The 26,870-nt window shown below is 39.5% G+C and overlaps 2 protein-coding genes across 4 annotated transcripts in view; one reads left to right on the forward strand and one right to left on the reverse strand.

The window, feature by feature from the left end:
* Positions 1-17,726, reverse strand: part of LOC119738174 — a 30,871-nt gene extending 13,145 nt beyond the window's left edge. The window contains exons 1-2 of the mRNA XM_038212963.1: positions 17,361-17,726; positions 13,484-13,793 (exon numbers count right to left, since the gene is read on the reverse strand). Coding sequence (XP_038068891.1) covers positions 13,484-13,745 — 262 coding nt within the window. The 5' untranslated portion in view covers positions 13,746-13,793; positions 17,361-17,726. The remainder of the gene's footprint in view (positions 1-13,483; positions 13,794-17,360) is intronic.
* A 4,796-nt stretch (positions 17,727-22,522) lies between these two features.
* The window catches only part of LOC119738249 (mitochondrial inner membrane protease subunit 1-like), a 35,708-nt gene continuing 31,360 nt past the window's right edge, over positions 22,523-26,870 (forward strand). For 2 of the 3 annotated variants that reach the window (XR_005272447.1, XM_038213175.1), the window contains exons 1-2: positions 22,557-22,710; positions 26,691-26,863. Coding sequence is in view for 2 of the 3 variants with exons in the window: in XM_038213175.1 (XP_038069103.1) it covers positions 26,738-26,863 (126 nt within the window). In the remaining variant the exon portion in view is untranslated. Of the gene's footprint in view, positions 22,711-26,690; positions 26,864-26,870 lie in introns of all 3 variants that reach the window. The other variant, XM_038213095.1, reaches the window with a different exon arrangement.

Genomic DNA, 26,870 nt, shown 5'->3' on the forward strand with positions numbered 1-26,870 from the left:
CTTATTAGTTTTATTTTTCGATATTTGCAAATGTTGTATTTTCCCTTCAAATTTGTTTTCTGAATGTTGTAGTTTTTTGCACACGCTAGCTTCTGTGTATCGCCTAGCACTGTTTTCTGCAACTAGCCTGTTTTAGAGATGGTCAACACATAGGAGTGTGCTATTTGATTGGAGTGTACATATACATACAAAAGACTTTACCCAAATCAAACAGCGCCCTGCTATTGTGTCTGCCATACAGTGTACCATATCTCTAATAGGATAATGGGCAGATCAAACGTGTAACACGTTTATTCAAAGATATGCTCGTACCATTTTGATGGGAAAAACAGTTGTTTTCAAATTAAGTTGAAAAAATTGGAATTTGAAATTTGATACTCTCTGGTTGGACCAAGATTATTCATTTTCAGGAAATGTTTATCAAAATGTAAATTCCTTTTAATCATTGTCCCAAAGGATGCGAAATGACATTTCCCTGAGTGCATCACGCACAAAATATCGCGGAATTTTGAACATCGATTCCGGAGGGATTTCATTTTTTTCCAGGAAATATCAAATCTCTGCTTGTAACCCCTAGTTCCTATGTTTTGTAATGTACCCCGGTACCAAGATAACAATGAATTCCCAGGTGTGTGTTTTTTTCTAGCAAACTGCAAAACCATATTTTCTTTTTAACAACTTTTTTTTTGGGGGGGGGGTGTTAAGGTACAAAAATAACCATGTAACGTTAAAAACAAATTTGATTTTCTGTGAATTTCAGACTTTGAAAGCCCCTGTAATCTGATAAACATGTACTTTAAATTAGTCTTTGAATAGCCCTGACATTACTGCAGAGAAAAAGGGGTTTAAGTCGACCGTCTGTCCCTTCGGCAAATTTGATAAGGTCACGCCACGCTAATCTCTTGCTCTAATATCCCCATCGCAGTGTGAAACAACAACTTGGCATGGACTGAATTTAGCCCGCTAAATGTCAGTTGGTCATCACAAAGAATCTTTCATGTCGATCAAATTCCTCCTGGCCACGTACGGCCGTCTTCCCAAGATAATTATTTTCTCAGAAAACTCCTCTTTGCGTGGATGAGGTTTTTTTTAGCAAAAGGTACTTTTGATTGGGATTGGTCAAACTAAAACCCGGCCACGAAACGGAAGGCACCAAAAAGTCATCTTTTTGTCTCAGTTACTGCTCTCTATCGGTGGGATATCGACTTCTGCACTTGACGACCACACAAAGTCTCTGTTTGTTTGTTTTTGTTTTTTTGTGGCAACCGGCAGAATGCACTTTGGTCAAAAACTCAATCATTTACTTCGGGGAAAAATCCCTGCAACTTTTGTGACAATGAAACAAATGTAATAAAACACCCCCTCCCCCCCCCCCCTCCCAAAAAAGGTTTCTTTTAAGCACTCTGTACATAAATTGTGTCATCAGCAGTCAAATTGAATTTTTTTTTTTAATTGCTGAGCACTTAAAAGAGCAAGTTGGATCATTTGCTTTTTGTACATTTGAAGCAACAAAAGTATTAAAACTCTGAAGCAGGGTGTACAGTGTATGCACTTAACTTTTTTTGCAGTTTTAGTTCAGGGGCAAATATACATTTTGAGAAAACAGAGAAAACATGCACATTTTTTTGTCTAGTAACTGGATTCCATTGGTAACGCACGTCACAAAGTGTGCCCATGACGGTGAACATGGTTACTGTGTTCTTGAGCAAGACATTTTACTATGATTGCCTCTCTCCACCCAGGAGTATAAATGGATATCTGTGAAAGTACCAGCTTGGTACATAACATACAGCTTGGTACTTAACATCCGTACAGATTCAATTATGCCTCCTACCAGACAGGAGAGTCATGGGAGAACCCTTCGTAATAGCCATAATTTTTCATCCTTGCCAACTCGAACCAGTCGCTTTCATAACAGCCCCATCCTCTTTTTTACTAGAATTTTAAACAATTAAGCAAGATGGAATTCACCTGTTGGGGGGGGGGGGGGTGTGATGGTATTTAGCTTAATCATGTCTGTGTCTTCGGTTTGTATGAGTTCTGTGAATGAGTATTTCTTTACTCTTTTTCTTTTTTCTTTTTGTGTTACAGTTTTTAAATGTACATACATGTACACTCTTAATTTATATTTTAAAGTTTTAATTGTTATGATCACATGCAATTTGACCTTTGGGTCACGATTTGTGGTTTTTAATAAAATAATAATAAAATAATAATAATAATAAAAAGTAGAGACCAAATTGCACCGATCTCGTGCTGCTGCAGAACGAATGGTCTCATTCCTGATGAACAGGGCTAAATAAAAGCACTTTGAAACCTTACACACCTGTACATACCAATCACCACATTATTATTTCTCCCGAACAATCATTTTCACAAGGTATTTGATACCAGTCCTATCTTCACTTTGAGCGAGGTGTATCATGGCATTTAATTGGTACACGTAGGTACCGCGCTACATGTACAATGTATTTTTCAGAGTAGTTGCAAGTGATCCTCCAACAATTGTATTGTTGTATACGTGGCTTACATTACATGTTTGCACTACCCGGTATTTCTACTGTTGTTCGACTTATGTACCATGGTAAATGGGTTTGAATCCTGACTGTGGGAACCTGGTGCTTGTGCTCTTGAGCAAGGCACTTTACCATTATTGCTTCGTCCTTCGGATGGGACGTAAAGCCGTAGGTCCCGTGTGTTGTGTAATGCACGTTAAAGAACCCAGTAACACTTATCGCCAAGAGAAGGGGTTTGCCCCGGTGTTTTTGGCAGTGGCTGCTTAATGCGCCGCAGCACCTTGTAAACCATTATAAAGGTGCAACATAATGGTTCTCATATTTCTCATGTGCGTCATTTACCTGTCTCTAATAATAGACATGATTTCCAGCGCCTTGGGTACCTAATTGTTGGTAGATACGTGCGCTATAAGACTTCGGTATTGTATTATAACTGGGGCGCGTAGTCATTGTAATATGATATTGTGTCCTTCTTTTCATCCTTTGGAAATGCAGAAATTAACAATCACCAATAACATTAATATATACGTGTATATGCAATCAATGGTTAGAATTACAATTTGAACACATTATATGTGTGGCATTCTGGCAAAATCCGACTGGGGAAGAATTCCATAGGTACATGGACATCACTAATTTTTCCCAGTAGTCACAGGCAGTGACCTACATGTATATTTATCAGCCATCAGAGAGCGATAACACGTCCTTTAAAGTTCGCATTTATCAACGGGGCCGTATCATAAGTCCGACGCCTCATAAGTCCGAAATTTCGGACTTATGAGGCTTCGGACTTATGAGACATAACATTTATTTATTCCGCATCATAGGTCCGACGCCTCATAAGTCCGACGCCTCATAAGTCCGACAACGGAAAAACGAGGCGTTTAATTTGTCGGACTTACGAGGCGTCGGAGCTATGAGGCATCGGACCTATGAAGCGTCGAACTTATGAGGCGTCGGACCTATGAGGCGTCGGACTTATGGGCCTTTATTTGGTTAGTGGATGCGATTTTGTCGGACTTATGAGGCGTCGGACTTATGAGCGGACCCCTTATCAACAACATGTCAAAAAAGCAAAATACCTGTACTGAGAAAAAGGCCTTTAAAGTTTCGACTGTTTTTGTGGTCGTGAAAATGAAATATGCCTTTCTTTTCATTGAAAACACTTTTATTCCATGCTTTTTATAGTTTCTTTAAACTACATGTATAGACATGCTGGTACCTGTACATGTGATCCTATCAATTTTAAAAGCGAAGAAACAAAATCGCCCCGTTCAGTTTTTGACATTTTTCTCCACTATAGTACCTGTGCCCAGTTCCGTCTCAAATTAAAAGTTAAAGGTAAAATGTAAAAGTTTCATTTCAGGAATATTCAGTTGAATATTTCGCAACATGCATTCCCAACCATCCACAAGCACTAATGGTCATTATACAAATGTACATGTACATGATGTACACTTACCGGTACATGTACGCGTACATGTATAACGACGTTTTCGCCAATACCCATAATCTGTATTTCTCATTGCACGTGTTTATGGTGTAAATCGAGGACACACACGTGCAACATCATCGATGAATCGAGGACAGAAACTAAATCGAGGACTCCTCGGTTGGAAAACGTGTACAAAACAAATGAGAGCTGTTACAAAAAAAAGTTAAGAGTACAAACAAAGGAAAAGGGAAGAGGAACAAAAGAAAATCCTCGATTTACACCATAAACAAACGTGTCTGTACATTGTGTATGTTGAAATACGAAAAGTCATTTACAATGTATACATAAGACAGTTTTCTAATTCCTATTGGTCGAGAAAACACCGCAGCGCCACATGGCACAGTACGTACACACTGCGCGTGTGCCAATTTCCATAAAATTAAAAGGAGACTGAGCACTATACAGGGTGTTTCAATAAAAAGGAAACCCAACTTTGAAGAACCAGTATGGACAGGCGAAATGTTTACTGGCTATAAAACTGTCATGAGATTTTGATGCAAAATTGCAGTTGGTTCACTTTCATGTCCAACACAATAGGCATGGTGTGCATGAGAATAAGAAGAAGACACGAGTGCATAAAAAGAAACCAGGAGGATTTTCCGGAGGATTAACATTCAAGCCATTTCACAGACATTTCCATAGCAATAGGCACACAGTGCCCAGTGGGTTTTTTTTATGAAAGTGAACCAACTGCATTTTTGCATCCAGTTTTCAAGACAATGATGCTCAGTGATGCATGACTCAGAAAACTTAAACACGGTATCATTGAAAAGCATAGAGATGACCCTTTCAGCTGATACCAGTTTTATCACATGTATAGCAGTAAACATATCGTCTGTCCATACTCATTCTTTGAAGTTGGGTTTCCTTTTTTTTTTTTTTAACACCCTGTACACGCGCCAGGCACACATCATAGACATGGCCAGAGAGGTGTTGCACAAAACATGAAGTACAAAATGTTATTTAAAATTGTTGGAAATGTGTGATTTGTTTACTTGTTTTTGACTTTTTGAACAAAAGGCACGTATACCTAAGTGCTTGGCCAGTATTAAACATTAGCACTGTCAGCTACCGGTAGGGGCCTGTTCGCCGATAATGGCCCATGCACTGATCTCTATGTAAAGACTGGATAGCTAATAAAGAGCCGCACAATGTACGAATTTGACGCCATATTGGTGAGACCGGCTGCTGATCTACAAAGGACAAGTTGTCGTTTTTATAGACAGCATGATTTCTTTTGTAACGTCGCGGTTCACTTGACTTATATTTTGGCCACCACCACTGACCAACTGACCAAGGTTTACTACAATTTTTCTAACGTCGTGGTTACTTTTATAATGCCGCAAATCACTTTTTCGGCGTTTTTGAAATAATAATCACTACGGAAATGTGTCCTTTTTAGAACATCATAATATGTGTACGTGACCAAAATGCGCGTCAACTGTTGATACAACGCGCGCGTATTTACGCGTAGAACGTTCGTATATACGCGGCCATCTTCGTGAGACCGGGGGCGAATTGGTCAATATGCAAAGTCTACTGTGTGAATGTTGTATGCATATCCGCTATCCAGTCTTTATATAGAGATCAGTGGGCCCATAGCATGCAGCAGAGTTGCTGACTCGAGTCATGTGACTTGGACTCGAGTCGGACTCGAGTCACTATTTTTGTGACTTGTGACTTGACTTGTAAATACCAGCTTTGACTTGTGACTTGACTTGGACTTGCAAACAATGACTTGTGACTTGACTTGGGATTGCAAAAAATGACTTGTTACCAACCCAAGTCAGACGCTAAATCCAGTAAAATGAATAGATTCCCACTAGTTTCAAAAGTTTTCAATAAGACTGTCACAACAAACTACACAGTTTTCAATGACCAAGTCTCTTGCTTAATGTAATGGTTGAACAAACTTTGAAAGGAACCTTTCATGAAAAGAAAGCAGGCCTTTGTCAATTGCATGTAAAATACCGGATAGCCTAACCCATTGGTAGGCGTTTAGTATACATGAAAATTGAACAATAAAGTGTTAGTACATGTATACTACATGTAATCGAGTGAGTGAAGTCTTTTTTTCATGTCATCTCAACATTTATTTCTACAATGTGAAGTAAATTTATTAAAGTATACAAAGGGCTAATATCCGACAGATATGTGATAAACTACAATAATAGTAATAGCAACACATTGAAAAAGGGGAATTAAGGAGGCATGTTCAAAATAACTTGTAAGATGACGCCAGGCTCTTTTAGCTTATTTCAGCTAAAACAAAATAATGTGCAACTTGACGTGTTCTTGGACAAAGATACTTGCGACTTGACTTGTGTTTAAGACCAAATGACTTGTGCTTTGACTTGTGACTGGACCTAATGACTTGTGACTTGACTTGTGACTGGACCTAATGACTTGTGACTTGACTTGGACTTGCAAACAATGACTTGTGACTTGACTTGGACTTGCAAACAATGACTTGTGACTTGACTTGGGATTGCAAAAAATGACTTGCTGCCACCTCTGGCATGCAGCTTGGGCCATTATCCACATCCAGGCACGCGTAGCCAGTTTAAAAGGGCCAAGCACATACATACATGTACGTATGTAACTAAGCTCTTAATCAACTTGGAAATTCTTGGATGGCAAAACCATGCATTTCCTTGTCATGGGTCTTTAAAACAACTTTTACAACTCTGTTTACTTGAAGTTGACTCCAAATCAAGATTGAAACAAGATAGTGCAGGTGCACATTTATAACGAAGATAAACTTTCGTTCTATACTTACAGGTATCTGTATAAGTACGATTAGCAATTACGGAACTTGAGCCACAAAAATGGTTCTGTTTTTAAAATTGTTTGTTTGGACAACTCCAAATTCTGTTTTCCTAATTCCAATCTCTCTGTTTCCTGTCATTGTGGTCCTGTTTTTTCTGCTTTGGGTATTAAACATTGGTGCATACTTCCTCTATACCTGTCCCCCCCCCCCCCCCCACCCAATACAACATTTAATATTACTGACCTACGATGTATATGTACTTGTAACTGGATGAAACTTCAAAGTAATTACCGGTACTAGTGCAACATTTGCCTTTTGCTGTGATTTTCAGAAATGGATGGATTTGGGGGTAGTATTTTATAGAAAATATCGTTACATACACTGACAAGTTTAAAGTTTTGTGTTATATACTTGAAAAAAAAACCAAGAAAAGATGCTGTTCTTGGAGTCTGGCTCCCTGACCTGACTTCAGAAGAAGCAGAGCAATTTTCTCATCTTTGGAAATGACCTCTTACTGTTTCCTTCGGACAGCATGCCAGAAGGAATACTTTCACAGGGAGTTTAGTGTCATTACTATCTTTAACCCTAAAAGGGCCGGGGGGGGGCGGAATCCGCCCCCCCCCCCTCAACATTTTCCGCGATAGCTTCTAAAAAAAATTTTTTCGCGACCCGAGCTGTTATGACTTTTTAGCCTCGTGCTTTGCACATCTTTTGATACCAAAAACATAAAAATCGGACAACGGGTTAGCCGGTAGCGAAAAATTTTCCGGCGCTACGCGCCGTAAAAACTGAATTTTCGCATGTGTCGTGTACACCGAGCAGAATTGCCATTCATACATATGAATAATTAATTAGCCATAACTCCAAAACCCTTTGACCTATAGTCATGAAATTTCTTGGTCTTGGGCATGTTTAGGAAGAGTTGCTCTATGCATGTGCTGAGTTTCAAAATTTTTCGTCGCTCGATGGCCGAGATCTTAGGGGGGGGGGGGCGGAATCCGCCCCCCCCCCCCCCCCCCCCCCCCGGCTGAGAGATGGTCAAAATAACCCGGCCCCTTTAGGGTTAAACCAAGTGAGCTTTTTAACAATAATTTGGTGGGTTACTTTTTGGATAGCTGCAAGTGATCTACTGGTACTGTACCTGTAACTCGAAAGTCCCTGTACCGCCCTGCCTGGTACTCCCTGTACATGTACCACTTAAAGGGCATGCAATGTAATTTTTTTTAACGCTATCCTTGAAAATCCACCTTTGTGCCCGATTTAAACTCATTTTAAATTTTTCGTTTTGCCATTATGAAGGGTATTTTGGTGCCATTTTTTTTTTTTATTTTATGCTAATGCGAATTCGCATATTCATGAGCAAAACTGTGATGTCATTCCGAACAGAAACTTCAATGATACAGCTATTTCAGCACAAAAAAGTTTCTAGAGTTTTGGATATTTTCCTGTCATAAATTTTCTCACTGGTGATTTGTTGTTGTGTCAGTAAGCCGATGAGCAACCCTTTCTCACAATTGTTTTCAATAAGCAAATTTTAGGAGCACAATTTGAACTGAAAACTCCTAAACTGAACAGTGTCTTCCTGACATGACATCACAGCAACAGCGCCCTCAGTTGACTGGAAAAACATGGACAATTTGTAAAGTTTTTAAGTGCACTTTTCAATAAAATTTACCAAATAGGGATGTCAAATAGTTTTCAACACACATTTACGAGGAGTAGAAAGTTGCACAAAATGTGTTCCTGAGAGAGATTCACAACATGGACCCTTTTAAAAAAAACCACCCAATACATATTATTTAAGCACTCTATTGTTTTATGGATTTTTCAGGGTATAATAAACAGAAATTCATAAATACCTCAGACAGTTTACGCATTCCTATTGGTCGAGAACCCGTCACGTGGCCGGTCTTAAACGGATGATAAAGACATGGCTACGGTAGCTGGTCTTAAACGCTTTTCCGGTGTCACATGAAATTTGGACTCCTATGAAATCCAGTGCCTTTTAATGTTTCATTGGTTGAACGTTAACATTCCTCGTGTATGCATGCGCAATGTACTACCAGTGAATCAGTATTTCATGGTCCAAAATTCACACTTCACCAGCCCAGCTGCGTTTTGCGCGACATCGCGCAGTACGCGCGACGCGCACGCCAGTGTCCCTATTAGGTAACGAGTTGTGGAGGGGCATTCCATATTATAGTCAGAGGGGTGTTTCGTAAAACATGATGTAAAATTGTTGAACAAAATGGTTGGCAACGTCTAGCTTTTGACATTTCTTTTTTATTTTGGACCGAAAAGGTATTTATGAATGGGAATAAATGTGTGTTCGGTCGGTATTAAACACTCTGTTTAAGACCGGTTTGAGTCTGGATGGGCGATAATTACCCGAGGCGAAGCCGAGGGTAATTATCGCCCATCCAGACTCCCACCGGTCTTAAACAGAGTGTTATGATACCTCCCAAACACACATTTATTCCCTTAGTAATACAATATACCGGTAGTATTATCAACGGTTACATTTAAAGGGAATGTACATCATTGGCTTTTGCTGTAATTTTCAGAAATGAACTATTTGAGAGGTTAGTATAATAGATCAAATATTGTTACACTGACATTTTTTAAGTTTGGTGTTCGAAAAGGTTGGGAAAACCAAGAAAAACAAAAATGCTCAAGTAGTCTGGTTCCCTGACTCCACAAAAGATAAAATGGATCAATTTATAGATGATGGAAAATTGTAAGGCAAGGGAACCAGTCTAGCTGGCCTGCACCCGTTCATCATGAACATGTAACCAATAGCAAACAAAATTTGGACTGAAAAAATGGTAAATTTGGAGCAGTAGTTGAAAAATAGTTAGGTTTTTCCAACGCTGGTCGGCCGACCACCATTGGAAATGTTTACAAAAATACCATTTTCTTGAAAAAGACTTCACACCAAGTGCCATAATTTTACAAGATGCTTGAGACTGTCATTTACCAACATCCTACAATGTAGTAAGGTATTTCGTAAAAACTTGGTAGTTTTATTTTTCGATGTTTGCAAATGTTGTATATTCCCTTTAACAGCCGGCCGGAACAGCCACTCCCCTTCCATTTTGAGGAAAATGACTTGTCGCGTTTGTTTTGGCATACCGTAATCGATGTTTAAAAACTATGTACATGTATGGTACATCCTCAACCTGTATACACATTGAAACTGGAAGTTGCACATATACTGTACATGTAGGCGTAGTATGTCTACTCTTTTGGGAAGTGATCGCAAATTTGTGGTCCTGCTTTGTCAACATCACTTCAGAAAAGATAAACACCGCTTTGGTTTCACAGGATACCGAAACTTTCCAATTGGATAGGAATCTAAATGGGTTTGTTTTTTTTTTCGTCGGACTTGTTTGGTTTGGTGTTGCTACTTTTTATTATTATTTCATAAACTGTTTATTTTTTTGCCTTATGGTCCTCTTTCACTTTCAAATGTTGAAACGTGTGCCCCTTTTTAGGTAAAAAAAAAGAAGACACATGGTGTAATTGATGGCTTCCGAGTCAACAAGCATTGGACATGGTTTGTAACGAGTGCTCGGCGTAGTCCAGGGGAGTTTTGCTTCTTCAGAAAGTTCAGATATAATATATGACAAAAAGTAAGACTGCTGCAAACTGCTTACTGATATAATATATGGCTAAAACTTTTCAACTGTCCAAGATTTGGAAATTTAAAGCAAACAGACAAACAACTAAACCAAACAAACACAACAACAAAAACTCCGAAAAAAAACAACAAATATTAAGAAAAATCCTTCTCCCAACAATAATCAATCATTCAAGTCGCTGAACAAGAAAGAAAAAAATCTTTGTTTAAATGTGATTATCCATTTGAAAAATAGTTTAAAATGTTCACTTTTTTTCAAATTCAAAGCTAAAGAATAACAACAAATAAATGTAACAAACTGTTCGTGTTTACTTTATTGTCTTCTGAAATTGTGTTTAACTTTGTTTACATGGTTGTGCAAAAAGAAATAAACCCACTTTTGACAGCAATATTCACCTACCGGTACTTGTTTAGCATATTTCAAAAATTCAATTTAATGGGATTAAAATATTGATTTTTAAACATAAATGACAAAGAAATGATTGCAAAATTTTGTCTCTGAGAAATGGTAGTTTAAATAGTCATGTGCTAAACCTATTTGTCCATGGTAGGGCTGTGCATCGGAATCGGGTACCCGAGTACCCGACCGTTAATGTCAGGAACCAGTTTCCAATTGGGTCATTCTATAAATTTGGGGTCCAAAGTGTGACATTTTTCCCCGTCCCTGTTACCTTGGTACTTTGTAATTTGCCATTCAAGCATCATTAAGAATGACTTCAAATGATTGTTTATTTGTTGGGTAGGTAGTTTGCTATTCATAATCACTCTTGGAGGATGTCTGCATTAAGGAGTGCATCAGAATTATACAATCATAGATGTCAGATGTAACAGGGACGGGGAAAAAAGTGGACCCCAAATTTATAGAATGACCCAATTATGGAAGAGTACCTGTCACCAACTTTGCAAATTACTTAGTAACTTCTCAGTAAAATGAAAAAGAAATGATTCTAATGTCAGTGGGAAAATTTCAAAATGAAAAACAGGACACACAGAAAAACAATGTCATGTTTTATGATGCTCGGGAAAGCTGCAGCTTTTACCACATGTAGCTGAAGAGCTCACTGCACCCTATCTAGCCGTATCACTGCACCGATGTGGTAGAATTATCGTGCCGACCTTTATGAATAATCTGAACAGCAACTTCCCATATTTGAATTTTTGGCTGGGTTTTCTTTATGCTGGGTTCCCCCATTCCCGAATTAGTTGTGAATACAGCAAGAACCCAGGAATTGAAATTGGTTCCCGAATCACCCCCGACAGTTTTGAACATACATTCAAATTTGTCGGGGTGCTTCCCGATCTTTAATGATCTTTCACCGAAAAAAACAGAATCATCCCGAGGCAGCCAAGAACCATCCCCGATATACATGTACTCAAGAATTGCTATTCGTGGTGATTCAGCTTAAAAATCAGGAATATGTGAACCTAACATTAACGGGTACCCGTATTTTTTCAATAGGGTACCGGTACCTCGTTCCTGTATTACCTGTGAATGCACACCATAGTCTATGGACGGCTTTATTCATTCTTGACTGAGATCCGGAGCTTGATTTGAAGACAAAAAAACACCACACTTAGGCCAAAAAAAAAGTCTCCGGTTTCTGGTATGCGCGCGCGTCGCCGTAGCCATGCGCGTCGCAAAATGAAAAAGTTTTTTTTTCAATGAAAGATGATGTCTCAAAACCGCCAAACTCACTGGTTTGACTGGAATCCTGCTGCTGCACAATTTTAACGTGTTTTTAGATTGGGTTATGGTCGAGAATAAGCTTTATGTTGCCTCTCTGGACTCCCATTTGCACTAAGTATTAGTCGGGCACCATTTGCAGTCATCAGCCGGCATTTGAAGCAAAAAAATCAGGTAAAAAAAAAAAAAGCCGCGTCGCCGCACCACTTTTTGGGCAAGCTCCATACCAGAAACCGGAGACTTTTTTTTGTTGGCCTTAGACTTACACGTTGACAACAGTGATTTTGGTGACTTGTATTCAAATGAGCATAATAACACTATTCTTGCGATTTTTTTTATAAAGATTTTTTTCACCACGTACAGTTGAAGAGCTAAATCCTTTACTACAATGTTATACAAACAAACAAAAACAGTTCAAATAAGTTAGGTAGGTAGGTTAAAAATTCCTGTCAAAAGTGGGTTTCCTTCTTTTTGCACCACCCTGTATGTAACACCCATCAAAACTGACCATGAGCAGCCAAAGTGTATCAATTGCAACAAAAGTGTAGCATTTGACGAACAGTAGAATGTTCAACGCAGCTTACAGTTTGTTGGTTGGTCAGACTATCATCAGTAAGGTCAGTAGTGGATCTAAATGGGAGGGAGGGGTTGTGGGATTATGGGGTTGTGGGGGGTTTGGTTGTGGGGGAGTGGGGGGGTCGCAACCCCCATTCAGCTGCTGACTTTAATATGTTATGAAACAAGTCACATGGGGCCCAAAATAATAATCGGAATGCTGAAGTTCCTAAATATATCAGTCCTTCTGATTTGAGGCGTGTGATCGCACTCCCACGCCATCGCACGCCTAAAAGCTTCCCGAGAGGTGTGAATATAATTGCACGCCTGAATTTCCCTGGACTACAGAATCACACACCGAGAAAATGACACACCTTGAAAAACCACACGCCTGGAAAAAATCCAGGTGTGCCTTTTACCACATGCCTGTGATTTTCAAACCAGGACTGAATATTCTCAAATTGCCTTAGAATGCAGGACAAATGAAGGGTTACACCGCTATGTTCCGACACCCCTATGTTCCGACTGCACATATTCCTATTCCTTACCCTAACCCTAACCCTAACCCTAACCCTAACCCTAACCCTAACCCTAACCGGGAGTAACACAATCTAGGTTGTCGGAACATTGGGGTGTCGGAACATAGAGCAGTCACCAAATGAAGCATAGTAGATTTCAAAATTGTCCAGGGGGCAAGCCCCGTACCCCCTAGCAAGCCGTGCTTCACCGATCCCCTCCCCCCTCCCCACCACCTTCATATCAACCCCCCCCCCCTTTTTTTTTTCTGAAAGCTAGATCCGCCCCTGGAGGTTAATAATCCTACCTGAAAGAGCTTGCGGACAGGCATTGAACGTAAAGACTGCTGGCTGGTCGGATGCACTGTTGGCAACCGGTGACGTGGCATGGGTACCGGGCATCGTTGGGCTGCGAACGGTGGCCGGGCCCACGTGGAACCCCGCCGGTTGCCTCGGAGGGAATCGGCCGTTGCTCGCCAGGCCGAAGTCCCATATGAGCGCATGGGGCTGGAAGGCAACTGCTGCCGTAGGGCTGAGCTGGTAAGCAGTTGGCGAAACTGTCTTTTCCATGGCGATTGGCGATGCAATCCTGGAACGGTCTTCAGTCAAATTGGATGTCTGCAAGAAGAGCACACTCACAGTAATATATACAATGCATGCAAACAGATTATGTGGTACCCCATTCAGTGGCTTTCTACGCTTAAACCATCTGTAAGGTCTCTCTTAAAGAGGTTGTGGAATGCTTGAAGACATTTCCGTCATTTTTCGGGTATATGTAGCCTAAGGTGTGATGAAATAAAAACGACTATTGTTTCTGTCATGAAATGACCACAAAGGGTACTTTTAAGAGCTATTTTTCAGGTCCTGTTTCGACCCGAACATGCAATTTGTGTAAAAGTCGTCGTTGCGGGCAGCAAACAAATCACAGTAAATTGTGACGTAATAAACAGGACTCCCGATGCAGAGTAGCATAAACGAGTCCTGTTTATTACGTCACGATTTACTGTGTTTTGTTTGCTGCCCGCAACGACGACTTTTACACAAATTGCACGTTCGGGTCGAAACAGGACCTAAAAAATAGCTCTCAAAAGTACCCTTTGTACTCATTTCATGACAGAAAAAATAGTCATTTTTATTTCATCACACCTTAGGCTACATATACCCGAAAGATGACGGAAATGTCTTCGAGCATTCCACAACCTCTTTAAGTGTGATTTTAAGTCAAAAAACTTGTTTTTTGGCTAAATCATTGATTTTTGATAGTCATGGCACCTTGTTTTAATGCAAAATGTGGTTGAGAGTTTTTGTGTTTATGGCAGAGAGAAAAGTTCATATTATTAGAAAAAGAGTTTCATTATGTTGCAGTTCATCAAACTCAGAGTTTATACCGTGTTAGAAACCATGAAGAGGAAGTAACGTGAGTGACGTAACGTGAGTGACGGTACCTTCATGTAATCTAATGTCACTTGCATCTAAAATACACACTTATTTGATTCAAATGGGTTTGCTCTATCGGTTGAATGAAAGGTGAAATAATGCAATTGTTGCAGACTACAGTTTGAGGAGACTTTAAAGGGAATGTACATCATTGGCTTTTGCTGTAATTTTCAGAAATGAACTATTTGAGGGGTTAGTATAATAGATCAAATATTGTTTAAACTGACATGTTTGAAGTCTTGTGTTCAAAAATGCTTGAAAAACCAAGAAAAACAAAATTGTTTATAGATGTCGGAAAATTGTAAGGTAAGGGAACCAGTCCAGCTGGCCTGCACCCGTTTAAGAACATGCAACCAATAGCAAACACAATTAGGACTGAAAAAAATTGTAAAGTTGGAGCAGTAGTGAAAAATAGTTAGGTTTTTCCAACGGTGGTCGGCAGACCATCGTTGGAAATGTACAAAAAAATACCATTTTCTTGAAAATTACTTCACACCAGGTGCCATAATTTAACAGGATGCTTTAGACTGTCATTTACCAACATCCTACATGTAGTAAGGTATTTCATAAAAACTTGGTAGTTTTATTTTTCGATGTTTGCAAATGTTGTAATTTCCCTTTAACACCGAAATTGCAGGACGATTTTCCGTGTCTTTTTTTTTGGTAACGTGAGTGACGACCAACAAAACACATGTTTTCAAAAACTGAATGAATGGATTGAAATGTTCTTTCCATTTTTGAGTTACCCCTTACCCCAAGGTTGTTGTATGGCTGGTTTGATTCAGCTTGATCAAATACTTTTGAGGCAGTGAGAGGTCAAAGTAGCCTCATGGCATGTAAATGTAACGTGAGTGACGATGGAATTGCCCAACTGCGTATTTTACGCAACCAAGCACGCATTGCGCAGTGTTGAGAATGTTCCAAACTCATGCGCTTGTCGCTCGAAATGTGTTCAAAATACCACGCAGCCGATGCGCGTTATATGCAAGTTGACGCTCAAAATGCCGATGCACGTGGCTGGTCTGCATGGAAATGACGTCATTTTGAGAGAGACCTATTATCAGAAATTGAGAGGACTTTTTATATCATTTGAAAATGATGCTGATCAAGAGCTGTTATAGAAAACTTTATAAACAATTGAAAAGCTCAGTGAACTGGCCCAATTAAAATCACAAAAAAAGACTACTTTTTTTCATGCAAATGGAAGGATCAAAATTCATAAAAATTTGAGCTCCGTATCAGAAACTGTATTTTCATTGTATCAAATTTGATATTAAAACTTGGCAAGGGAACAGTAAATTTCTGCCATTTTTTTTTTTTTTACACTTTTTAGAATGGCTTTTCTCCCACTGGCTGTATACAGTCCATTCAGCTTATACACCTGTGTATACCTTTTGTCATTATTTAATAAGGGTGATTATGGACAGAACAAATAAACATAACTGGGAACACAGAGGGGGATTCCCCTGTGTGAGCACCTGCTAAGACTCTTCCATTACCTCAGGAGGGGGAAGCGGAATTCAAAAGACTCAGGACTGTACCATACGGAAGTAGGGGGTGTGGCTCCTACTTGAAGAGCAGTTGAACTTGTTAAAGGGAATGTACATCATTGGGTTTTGCTGTAAATTTCAGAAATGAACTAGGCCTATATGAGGAGTTAGTTTTAGATCAAATATTGTTACACTGACAAGTTTAAAGGTTTGTGTTCGAAAATGCTGGAAAACCAAGAAAAACAATATATGTTGAAGTAGTCTGGTTCTCTGACTCCACTAAAATGAAATGAATCAATTTATAGATGCCAGATTGTAAGGTAAGGAAACCAACCTAGCTGGCCTGCACCTGTTCATGAACATGTAACCAATAGCAAACAAAATTTGGACTGAAAAAAAATAGTAATTTTGGAACATTAGTTGAAAAATAGTTAGGTTTTTCCAACGGTGGTCGGCCGACCACCGTTGGAAATTTATACAAAATACCACTTTTCTTGAAAATGACTTCACAGCAGGTGGCGTAATTTTACAGGATGCTTTAGACTGTCCGTACCAAAATCCTAGTAAGGTATTTCGTAAAAATTTTGTATATTCCCTTTTAGGTCTCAGAGAAATTATATTACAACTGAATTTGAATTTTGAAATAATGATCCTCTCAAATGCTATTTTGCCGAGAAACAATAAGGTTCACTGAAAACATACAAAAGGGGGAGGAGGGGAAATACCCCACCCCTCCCCCAACTATCCTTTGAAAAAAAGAGGGGATAAAACCGAATACGCCTACTTTATAACCCGTGTCCTCGCCAACAACCGATCCTTCTTTGCAATTGCATGAAATCAATGAAAACGCACACAATGACATGCCATAAACCCCACAAGAACAAAATATACATTGTTAGATTTTCGGCTTAGTTAAAATGTGCAAAACAAACATCATCACAGTCATAGGCCTACTTCAAATACCAAATTTCCACAAACAACCTGTTGTGTCAGTATTAAATTACGATTAATTGATAAACTTTAAATTAAAAGATGCTACAAATTACAATTAGAATGGAATTTTAATTTTAATTTAAACACATTCAATACATTTGTTTGTCATGTTTGTATTTAAGCCGTTCTTACACAAATTTTGAAAAAAAAACCTTTTTTTTTCAATAATTGTAAGTAGTTTACAAACAAAATGTGCGCATCTTGAAAAAAATCGAGGGTAAAAACATTCAAAGATCACAGTAACAAAAATATGTAACCCACCAACCTTTTCACTTTTATTCTTGCAAATGCCCGCGATCTTGTCACCCACCGTGCGTACCGCTCAACGCTCCCCGAGAAAATAGCTCAAACCTCCCACGGTACTGTCCGACCGTGACGCGGTGACAAAAGATACAAAAATCCACCGCCACTGAGCATCACCCATTTGTTTATCTGATCGTTGATGACGGCAGATCGTGCCGATCTTTTCCTATGAAAGTTCCGCCTACTACCTACCCGATCACTTCCCCTGATCTTGGAACACCATTTACATGAATTATTGGCTGACATTCTGGCTATTTTTAGCGTTACAAAGAACCTGAATTCTCGGAAATGTGTACAAGAGCAACCGGCGCACCGCTAGCTAGCATCGATCGATCGTACACGCGCACGTGGGTCATGAGGTCATTCCAGGGATACCGGAAGTAAAATAACTTAAAGCAGCAACCGAGGTACAATATTTGAAATCGGTCTTTTCTTTCTGACACACAACGCTCAGTGCTTCAAAGACTATAGAAAGTACTGTTGAATACTTAAACCTTTATTATTTTCACTCGATGCATAACTTTCATTATTTAATGTGATGCATAAAGTCATCAAAGGCCCTTAAAAAATAACCTTTTCGATATTACAAACCAACCAGGCGATTTGTGCACAAATTACTGTCATTGTATTCCTCCGCATGATATTTTATGAAGAATTAAGTGATCGTCTTTTCACACATTGTTGCATTTGTATTTTTTTTTTTAATGTTAATCGCCTCATAACTTAAAGCTATAGTCCATCATTTGCAGCTATCCAAAAAAGTAACCGGCGTAATTATTGTTGAAAAACATACTGGTTGAAAGATAGTGAGGGGACTAAACTCCCTGTGAAATTATCCTTTCTGGCAAGCTCTCATTTTGAAGAAATCAACGAAAGAAGGCATTTCCAACGGTGCTTCTTAAGAAGCACCGTAGGAAAATTTAAATTAGTTGGTCGTTTTGTTATTCGGCGCAGCGCGCACAAGCATTGGAACGACGCACAGGCGCCCTCGGTTGCTATAATTCGTTGGATCAGTGCGCAACATCGCGTAAAGCTGCAATTCAAAACAATTCGAAACATGATTTAGCAACTTTTGATTTGAAATTGAGATCCTAGAATGCTGTTTTTCTCGGAATATGAAGCTGAAGCTGAGCTGAAACTTCATCAAGTAAGTTGTTCAGTATCCTTCATTAGATTTTGTTGCTTCAAACGAACAAAATGCGCTAATTACAAAGGATGGACTATAGCTTTAAGGCCAGAGGGCCACTCAAAGTGCGGGCTACAAAGGGAAGTACAGAAAAAAAGGTAAAGAGAGAGAGGAGAAATATCTATTCATTTTTTCTTTGAACAGGGATAGATTATTAGTTGGTGGAAAACAGGATTCAGATAAGGAGTTCCAAAGTGCAGCAGTACGAGGCACATACCGGTTCGTTAGTGTGACGTCACCTCCAGCACTTTCTGCATGATTGGAACCGGAAGTTAACGCAGCTCGAGCGTTTGCAGCCAATGGGCGCTAGTAATCAGTGGTGTACGCGCGTGTATGACGTTTTTACTAACGAACCGGTATCGACAGCGCGTACAGTCCGACAGACGCGCATTCTGGGCGGCGAATGGGGCGGCGCCAGTTTGTTTAGCGCGTGGGGCAACAGTTTCAAGTACGCGCACCTTTATTTCCGTTGGCTTACAATGCAAAAGTGTATTTTTATGTCCGTAAAAGTATTTTTTTTTAATGTTTGACCTGTATTAGTTATTTCCCCAACAAAATTCGAAATGGGTTATCAAGCTGGATATTCGATGTTTCGAAGTTTGATCCAGTTTTGTATTTAGTTATCGTTTTAAAATGCTGGTGCGCGTTGCTAAGGGAATAAATGTGTGCTTCGGAGGTTTGTATCACTCTGTTTAAGACCACTTAGAGTCTGGGTGCTGATAATTACCCGAGCCGGAGGCGAGGGTAATTATCAACACCCAGACTCTAAGTGGTCTTAAACAGAGTGATAAATACCGACGGAGCACATATTTATTCCCATTCATAAATACCTTTTCGCTAAGAAAAAATCATATAATTCGTTCAAAACATCCCGATTTTGTTCAACAAATTCACTTTATGCTTTTTGAAACATCCCTCTTGCAAAATAATGGAGTGTTCAGCTGGCGAGTAAGATGTAAACAACCCTTTTATGGAGATTGACGCGCGCGTCAGAACGCACTGGCGCGTTGCGTTTTGAATTTAGAACTTTAAAATTCTGACTCCCTGGTAGTGTTGCGCATGCCTACGTGAGGATTGTGAACGTTCAACCAATGAAACGATAAGAGGCACTGGATTTTTAGGAGTCCACATTTTGTTGTGACACTGGAAAAGTGTTTAAGACCAGCTAGCCATGTCTTTATCATCCGTTTAAGACCGGCCACGTGACGGGCTCTCGACCAATAGGAATGCGTAAACTGTCTTAGGTATTTATGAATAATAATTAAGCACATTGAGTCCAGTTGTTTTAAGTAATATTTGTTTAAGAATTTCAACAGTGTACAGGACTGTATAAGCCCCTATCATTCATCAACGTACAGAATGATGATATTTCAAAGAGTTTTGTTTTTCTTCGTTGTGTTGTCCTTAAAATTCACGACATGAATTGAAGTTTATGATGCCCGCACTATGTTGAAGAAATCTGTATTTTGAAGGGACAACACCCAGAACTTTTTTTCCCATTCTCCCTCTAAGACATGACCTACGCCGTTATCAGATGCTATTCATGTTGGATACTTGGGGGAACGCACGCCCCCTCCCCTCCCCGTCCCCCACCACCAACAAAAAAAAAGGCCAAATGAATTTGAGTTATTGTGCTCTCCTCCAGTGGCGTATCCATCTTTGAATATTTAAGAAGGCGTCAGAATCTCAAAATATTGAAGAGCATGAGCAATGCAGATCTAAACTGGAGGAGTAAAAAAAAATTTTGATCGATCTTACGGTTTACCCATCTCCTTTCCCAATGCACTCTAAAAACAACTTAGTCAAAATATTGACTGGTTTTCCCAGTTATTGGAAATTGACTAGGAATTTAGTTAAACATTGCAAAGTTTCATAATATGACTAGAAAAGTAGTTGGGTTGGACTCCAATTTCAGTTATTTGCAAAACTACTTTTCCAAAGTCAATAATACTGACTGGAAAAATCTAGTCAGATTGACTGATTTTCAGTTGCACCCAGCTGATCTGACCCTGAATGGCTAGTCAAATGTGACTGGTTTCTACTATGACTAATGCTTTTTTAGAGTGTGCGGGGCCATGGTTTTATTTGCCCGTTGCAAAACTAACTTTCGTCCCGTTTTTAACCCACTTTCACCGTGGCCGATTTTCTTTCTATCAGCCTCCCGCCATTAAAATGTCCATCCCATAGACCTTGTTCATGCTGCTACCATTTCAGACATGTTCCAAGTACCATCCGCAAAACTGAATGATAATGTTTTTGTGCAAAAAGGAACCAGACTATTTTTCCTTCCAGCCTCGCTTTGGTTACGTTGATTTGAATGGGGAAAATCCAAATGGCCGCAACATGATAATGGTCTATCTGCCCTCTCCACGATCCCCTAGCTCGCTCCCTGGCCCTGGTCACGCCACTGTCCACTGATCTTAGCGTCAATGCCGTGACTCCATATCCCCAATGCTTTCGAAATACAGCGTGTGTCAATAAAAACGCAGGATTCAAAGCGATTTTTTTTTCTGAGAAAATTATGCTACTGGTGTGCCTAATTTGATAAGGATTTGATTGTCCATAATTTCATCTTTGACAAGATTTTTGTTTGGTGGAATTTGGACTTTTGGTTCAAAAGTTATGACAAGTTTTGTGAAGCTCTTCTGAAGCGGGTTGGTCTGATTCAATGACCTTAACACAACGACCAGTTATGTGCAATGCAGGTATGCATTGAAGACAATTAAACCAGAACAAAACTTTCTTTGAAACAACTGATGATAAGTATCACTTAAATTTAATAACTGGACTATCATTGTTTCAAAGCATCATGAATTATTGACTAATAACATTGATTGTGGACTAAAGGATTATGTAAGCCTAATCCTGCCACACATGTCCTTCTTTGTGATCCACAAAATACTTTCACCTGTACTGAATTCAAACCTTTCATTAGGTATGTGTGATTTCACAAATCAGACCAGCTTGGTATTTATAACCCTTCTTCAATGTACTCTATCTCTGGACAGGATTGTCCAAATGAGATGGGATGAAAAGCATAGTGAAGAGAGGGAAAGGTACTTTGAAAAGAGGGTTAACATTATGATGAATAGGGGTGGTTTATATTCTTAATATTTTTGTTTCTAATCCTGCGTTTTTATTGACACACGCTGTATGCACAACAAACACCTCCCTCTCCCCCTCTCCCCTCCGTCCATACCCACCCCCTCCAAAAAAAAAATGAAAATCGAATCCGCCAGTGCATTCAATAGGAAACTTCTAGGAGTGTAATTGACTTCAGGATCAACGCAACTTATAATTGTCAGGCTTATTATTGAAAGCCACATTTGAAAAGTTTTACTCCGAGTAAAGTATTCTCCTCCTCCAAAAAGGATAATATTGGGAAAGTTTTCAATTTGGACCCCTGCGTGTGACCCGGTTTGACCTTAGTTGACCCCTGAAAAGAAACGAAGGGGTAGGTATTAGGTGAACAAAATGTTTTGGGGCCTTTTATATACTTTAATAGATTTAAAAAAAAAAAAAAAAGGCTTTGGACTTCTGCCAAGAAGGAGACTATAAGAACCTTATATGAAGGGTTTTGGGCCCATTTCCCCACCGTCTACTGGCGCCCCTAACTTCTTCACGGTGCGGCGCAGTAACCTCGTTATGTGCTTGTTCAGGGGTACGCCAATCACATGATGATATTTATTCCCTTATTAAAACTGGGGTATTAAGGAATGTTAGGGATGAGCACTTTTCCGTATATATTACATGTTTGTCCACTCATGGAGTTATTTTAAACATTATTTCATGCACATTTGTTTCCCGGATAAAATGTGCATGTCTGTGTGTCTAATAAATCATAAGAGCAAGCCGCATCATATCATAAATCTACCTAATTTCTTTCCTTTAAGGTGAAGTATTTTGTCTCACGAGAGGGCGTCCTTGCGAATTGCATCTTGGAAAATGGAAGACTTCATGGATGTGTGCGAAAATTCAACTAGAAGTAGAACAGCGAAGGCCTTTGAATGTTTGTAAATTGTCATGATTTGTTGTCATAAATTATTATGTATGTTTTTCCTTAATTATGTAACGTGATGTAGAAATGTGAGAACATAGACCTCACACCATCATTTGTGTGCACTAAGTAAATTCAGTCATTTGTTTTAATTGGTTTTGACTTCATTGAAATCGAAGACGTTGATTGGAAATGTGTGAGCTGTGCGAGCGCGGTATACCTCCATGTGTATACTTGGGCTACACGTGCACGTGTTGTGCAAAACAGAAATTTGATTTGACCATGGAGCTGTGTTAAAGGGAATGTACATCATTGGCTTTTGCTGTAATTTTCAGAAATGAACTATTTGAGAGGTTAGTATAATAGATCAAATATTGTTACACTGACATTTTTGAAGTTTTGTGTTCGAAAAGGTTGGAAAAACAAAGAAAAACAAAAATGTTCAAGTAGTCTGGTTCCCTGACTCCACAGAAGATAAAATGGATCAATTTATAGATGATGGAAAATTGTAAGGCTAGGGAACCAGTCTAGCTGGCCTGCACCCGTTCATGAACATGTAACCAATAGCAAACAAAATTTGGGCTGAAAAAATGGTAAATTTGGAGCAGAAGTTGAAAATAGTTAGGTTTTTCCAACGCTGGTCGGCCGACCACCGTTGGAAATGTATACAAAAATACCATTTTCTTGAAAATGACTTCACACCAGGTGCCATAATTTTACAAGATGCTTGAGACTGTCATTTACCAACATCCTAGTAAGGTATTTCGTAAAAACTTGGTAGTTTTATTTTTCGATGTTTGCAAATGTTGTATATTCCCCTTAAGAGCTCCATGATTTGACGCAGTTATGAAACCTTCTGCATAACTGGACTCCGTGGTACTGCTACATACAAGGCTCTTTCCGTTGTATAAGCGCTAATCATTACTCTCTGAATGTGGGGAAGAATTCCAGTAAAATTGTTGCAACCTGACTATTATACTTATAGTGAGTGACACTGACAGTGACATCGACAGTGACACCACTTTTTTCTTGATCATCATCTCAGTGAAGGTCAGACATTGCAAAAATGATATTATTAGTATTACATGAATCTGGGACTAAGTAAAAACCTTTCCAATTTTGTTAGGAAATACTTTGAAAATTTTCTTGACTCTCCATAGACTTTATACACAACCGCTGAAGTGGGGTCAGGTTGCAACATTTTTTTCCAAGCGCGCGATAACATGTCCAAGAAAGCCAAATTTAGCAGGGCAAATATATAATTGAAGCACTTACCGAGAAAACACTTGGGATTTTTTTAAACCAGTCTCATACACATTAGGCCAAAAAAAAAAAGTCTCCGGTTTCTGGTATGGAGCTTGCCCAAAAAGTGGTGCGGTGACGCGGCTTTTTTTTTTTTTTTACCTGACTTTTTTGCTTCATATGTCGTCTGATGACTGCAAATGGTGCCCGACTAAACTTAGTACAAAAAGGCCTATATGGGATTGGGAGTCCAGAGAGGCCACATAAAGCTTATTCTCGACCATAACTCCATCTAAAAACACGTTAAAATTGTGCAGCAGCAGGATTCCAGTCAAACCAGTGAATTTGGCGGTTTTGAGACATCATCTTTTATTGAAAAAAAACTTTTTCATTTTGCCGACGCGCATGGCTACAGCGACGCGCGCGCATACCAGAAACCGGAGACTTTTTTTTTTTGGCCTTACTAGTCATATGGTTTTTGCACAGGGTGTCGAGTGAACTCCAGGTGTGTCTTTCCGAATATGGCACTTTGGTACACTATATTTCTTCAAGGGTTAACATTTTTGCTAAGATGCAACCTCAATCCTTCAAAATCCTCCAACTGCCTCCATGTAAGAATTGCATACAGCCTCAATCCTGCAAAATGCTCTGTTGTGTCTCGAATGTGGCCCTTGGAGGGGCCACCACTGCCTCGATCCTGCAAAATCCTCCAGCAAGCACTGTCAATATGTTGAGGCAGAGGCCAGTGACATCCTGGAGCAGTGCAGGGGATTTCAAGCATAATCTAGACCTAAATTTATGCACGGCTGAGTATGAACAACAAAGGTCCGGCCCAAGACCGTGACACAGTGCACGTTCCAAAATCAGCTAAACACTTTTGCCATACATGTATAGCCTCAATCCTGCAAAATCCTCAAATTTTGCGAAGAGCATTTTGGAGGATTTGGGCACTAGCGGCAGTACTAACATCAGGCTAAGAAGTAGGAAAAGTTACTTGAGGAAATCGAAATTGGTACTGTTTTAAACTGCGAATAGCAGCTCAGCAAATGGTCGTGTCTCTCTGTGTGTTTGTTCGTTGGTTAGTTAGTAACAAACGTCAGCAACAGCCTTGCATGGCAATAAATCACCTCGTCCCTCAGGCAGGCCCTCTGTTGTTCACTTTAATGGGTCTTTACTAACCGCCTACCAATTTGTGCAGTCCTGGAAAATTGCCTCACTTACGGTATCTATAGGATAAAAAAAACCTGATGTTTGTACTTGCAGAAATTACACGGCACAATCATGTCACACATGCATGAACACAACGCATTTGTTCGCAGCTTCCGACATCATTTCGAGCTTGTTTTCATGTGCTACTTGTATTCACTGTCGGGACAAATTGAATTCTGTTTGTGTAGATGTCCGTGGTTAAGGCCAATAAAAACAATAAGTCGGTCTCTGGTCAGCGCGCGCGTCGATTTTAATATGCGCGTCAACCTTTTTTTTTTCCAAAATGTTCTGCGGTAGCTCCAACAGCGCCCTCTATTGACGCACCTCCTCATTTTTTTTTTACCAAAGAGCACCAAGGAATGGGAAATTGCACCAAGGCAAATGATCGAGGGCACCAAGGCAAATATGGAGGACACCAATGTACATGAGGACACCAAAAAAGCAAAATAGTACCCACCTTGTCTGTACAATCCAAGCTTGAAAAAAAAAAAGAAGCCGCGTCCCCGCGTCAATTCCGGAACTTTGGCCTGACCAGAGACCGATTTTTTTTGGGGGGGGGCCTAATCCTGTTATTTTCAGACGAAATTTTCAGACGCAGTTCCTCCCAAAATGACAGCATTGTCTCCAGGGCATAGGTCATGTACTACATTTGACACTGAGGAAAATACTGCAATCGGTTTTTTGGATGAACTCTCTGCTATAACTAGAGTGGACACTAGACATCTACAGGAACTAAATTCATGTTTTTTTTACCTGGTTATCAATCATGTAGGAAAAGTAAAGATATTGCAAAGTGAAGTGAGTAAAAAAACAAAACAATTTCCTGAAAACAACTTTCCGCACATGTTGCTATCACCGCTGCACGGCTCGCTATACGGAGGAAGTCCAGTATTTGAGCCACATTTTGGGGGCTAAAAGAAGTATACATACATTGTATGATGCAATGACCTGTTTTTGCGAATTTAGTTTTTGTCTAAGTCCAATTAAAATAAATTAAACAGTTTCTCGTCAGGACTGCCTTTTTGAAAAAAAATGAAGGGGGCTGTTTTTTTGTGTGTGTTTTTTGTTTCAAGTGCAATTGTTAGAAAAATGAATAAATACTATTTAAATTAATTATTTTTTTTTACCCCTAACCATCCCAAATCCTCCAAAATACTTTTTTGCAAATTGGAGGAATTTGCAAGATTGAGGTTACATGGCAAAAGTGCATTACTGGTTTCAGAGGACACACTGTGTCAAAGTCTTGGGCCGGACCCTGTGTTGTTTATGCTCAGCTAAGCATAAATTTAGTCCTTGATTATACTTGAAATCCTCTGCACTGCTCCAAGATGTCACTGCCTCTGCCTCAGCCTATTGACAGTCATAGCCAGAGGATTTTGCAGGATTCAGGCAGTGGTCACCCCTCCACGGACCATATTCAAAAAATAACGGAGGAATTTGCAGGATTGAGGCTATATGCTATTTTTCCACGAGGCCAATTCGAGGATTTTGCAGGATTGAGGCTACATCCTAGCAAAAATGCCCAGGGAGTTGGGGATAAATCTTGTGGTTATGATGAAGATGAAATGTACAGTAATTAACAGATGTCCGAGTTCATTTCATTATGTTTTGTTGGATTTAATTAAATTTTATTTGATTCATTGATTTATTTTCTACAGGAAAAAAAGAAAATCAAGGCAATAGTCGATAAACGTAAACCACTTTAATGGCCGGCATAGCCCTGAGGTTTCTACGATCAAGCGGAAATCTCATTGGTCGATTTGGAGCCTACTCCGCAATTCTGTACTGCACGGCACACTGCATCAGCGAGTATGCCTTGGACTTCACTAAGGTGAGAA

Source organism: Patiria miniata, unplaced genomic scaffold, assembly GCF_015706575.1.
Source record: "Patiria miniata isolate m_02_andy unplaced genomic scaffold, ASM1570657v1 HiC_scaffold_1, whole genome shotgun sequence".
NCBI lineage: Eukaryota > Metazoa > Echinodermata > Asteroidea > Valvatida > Asterinidae > Patiria > Patiria miniata.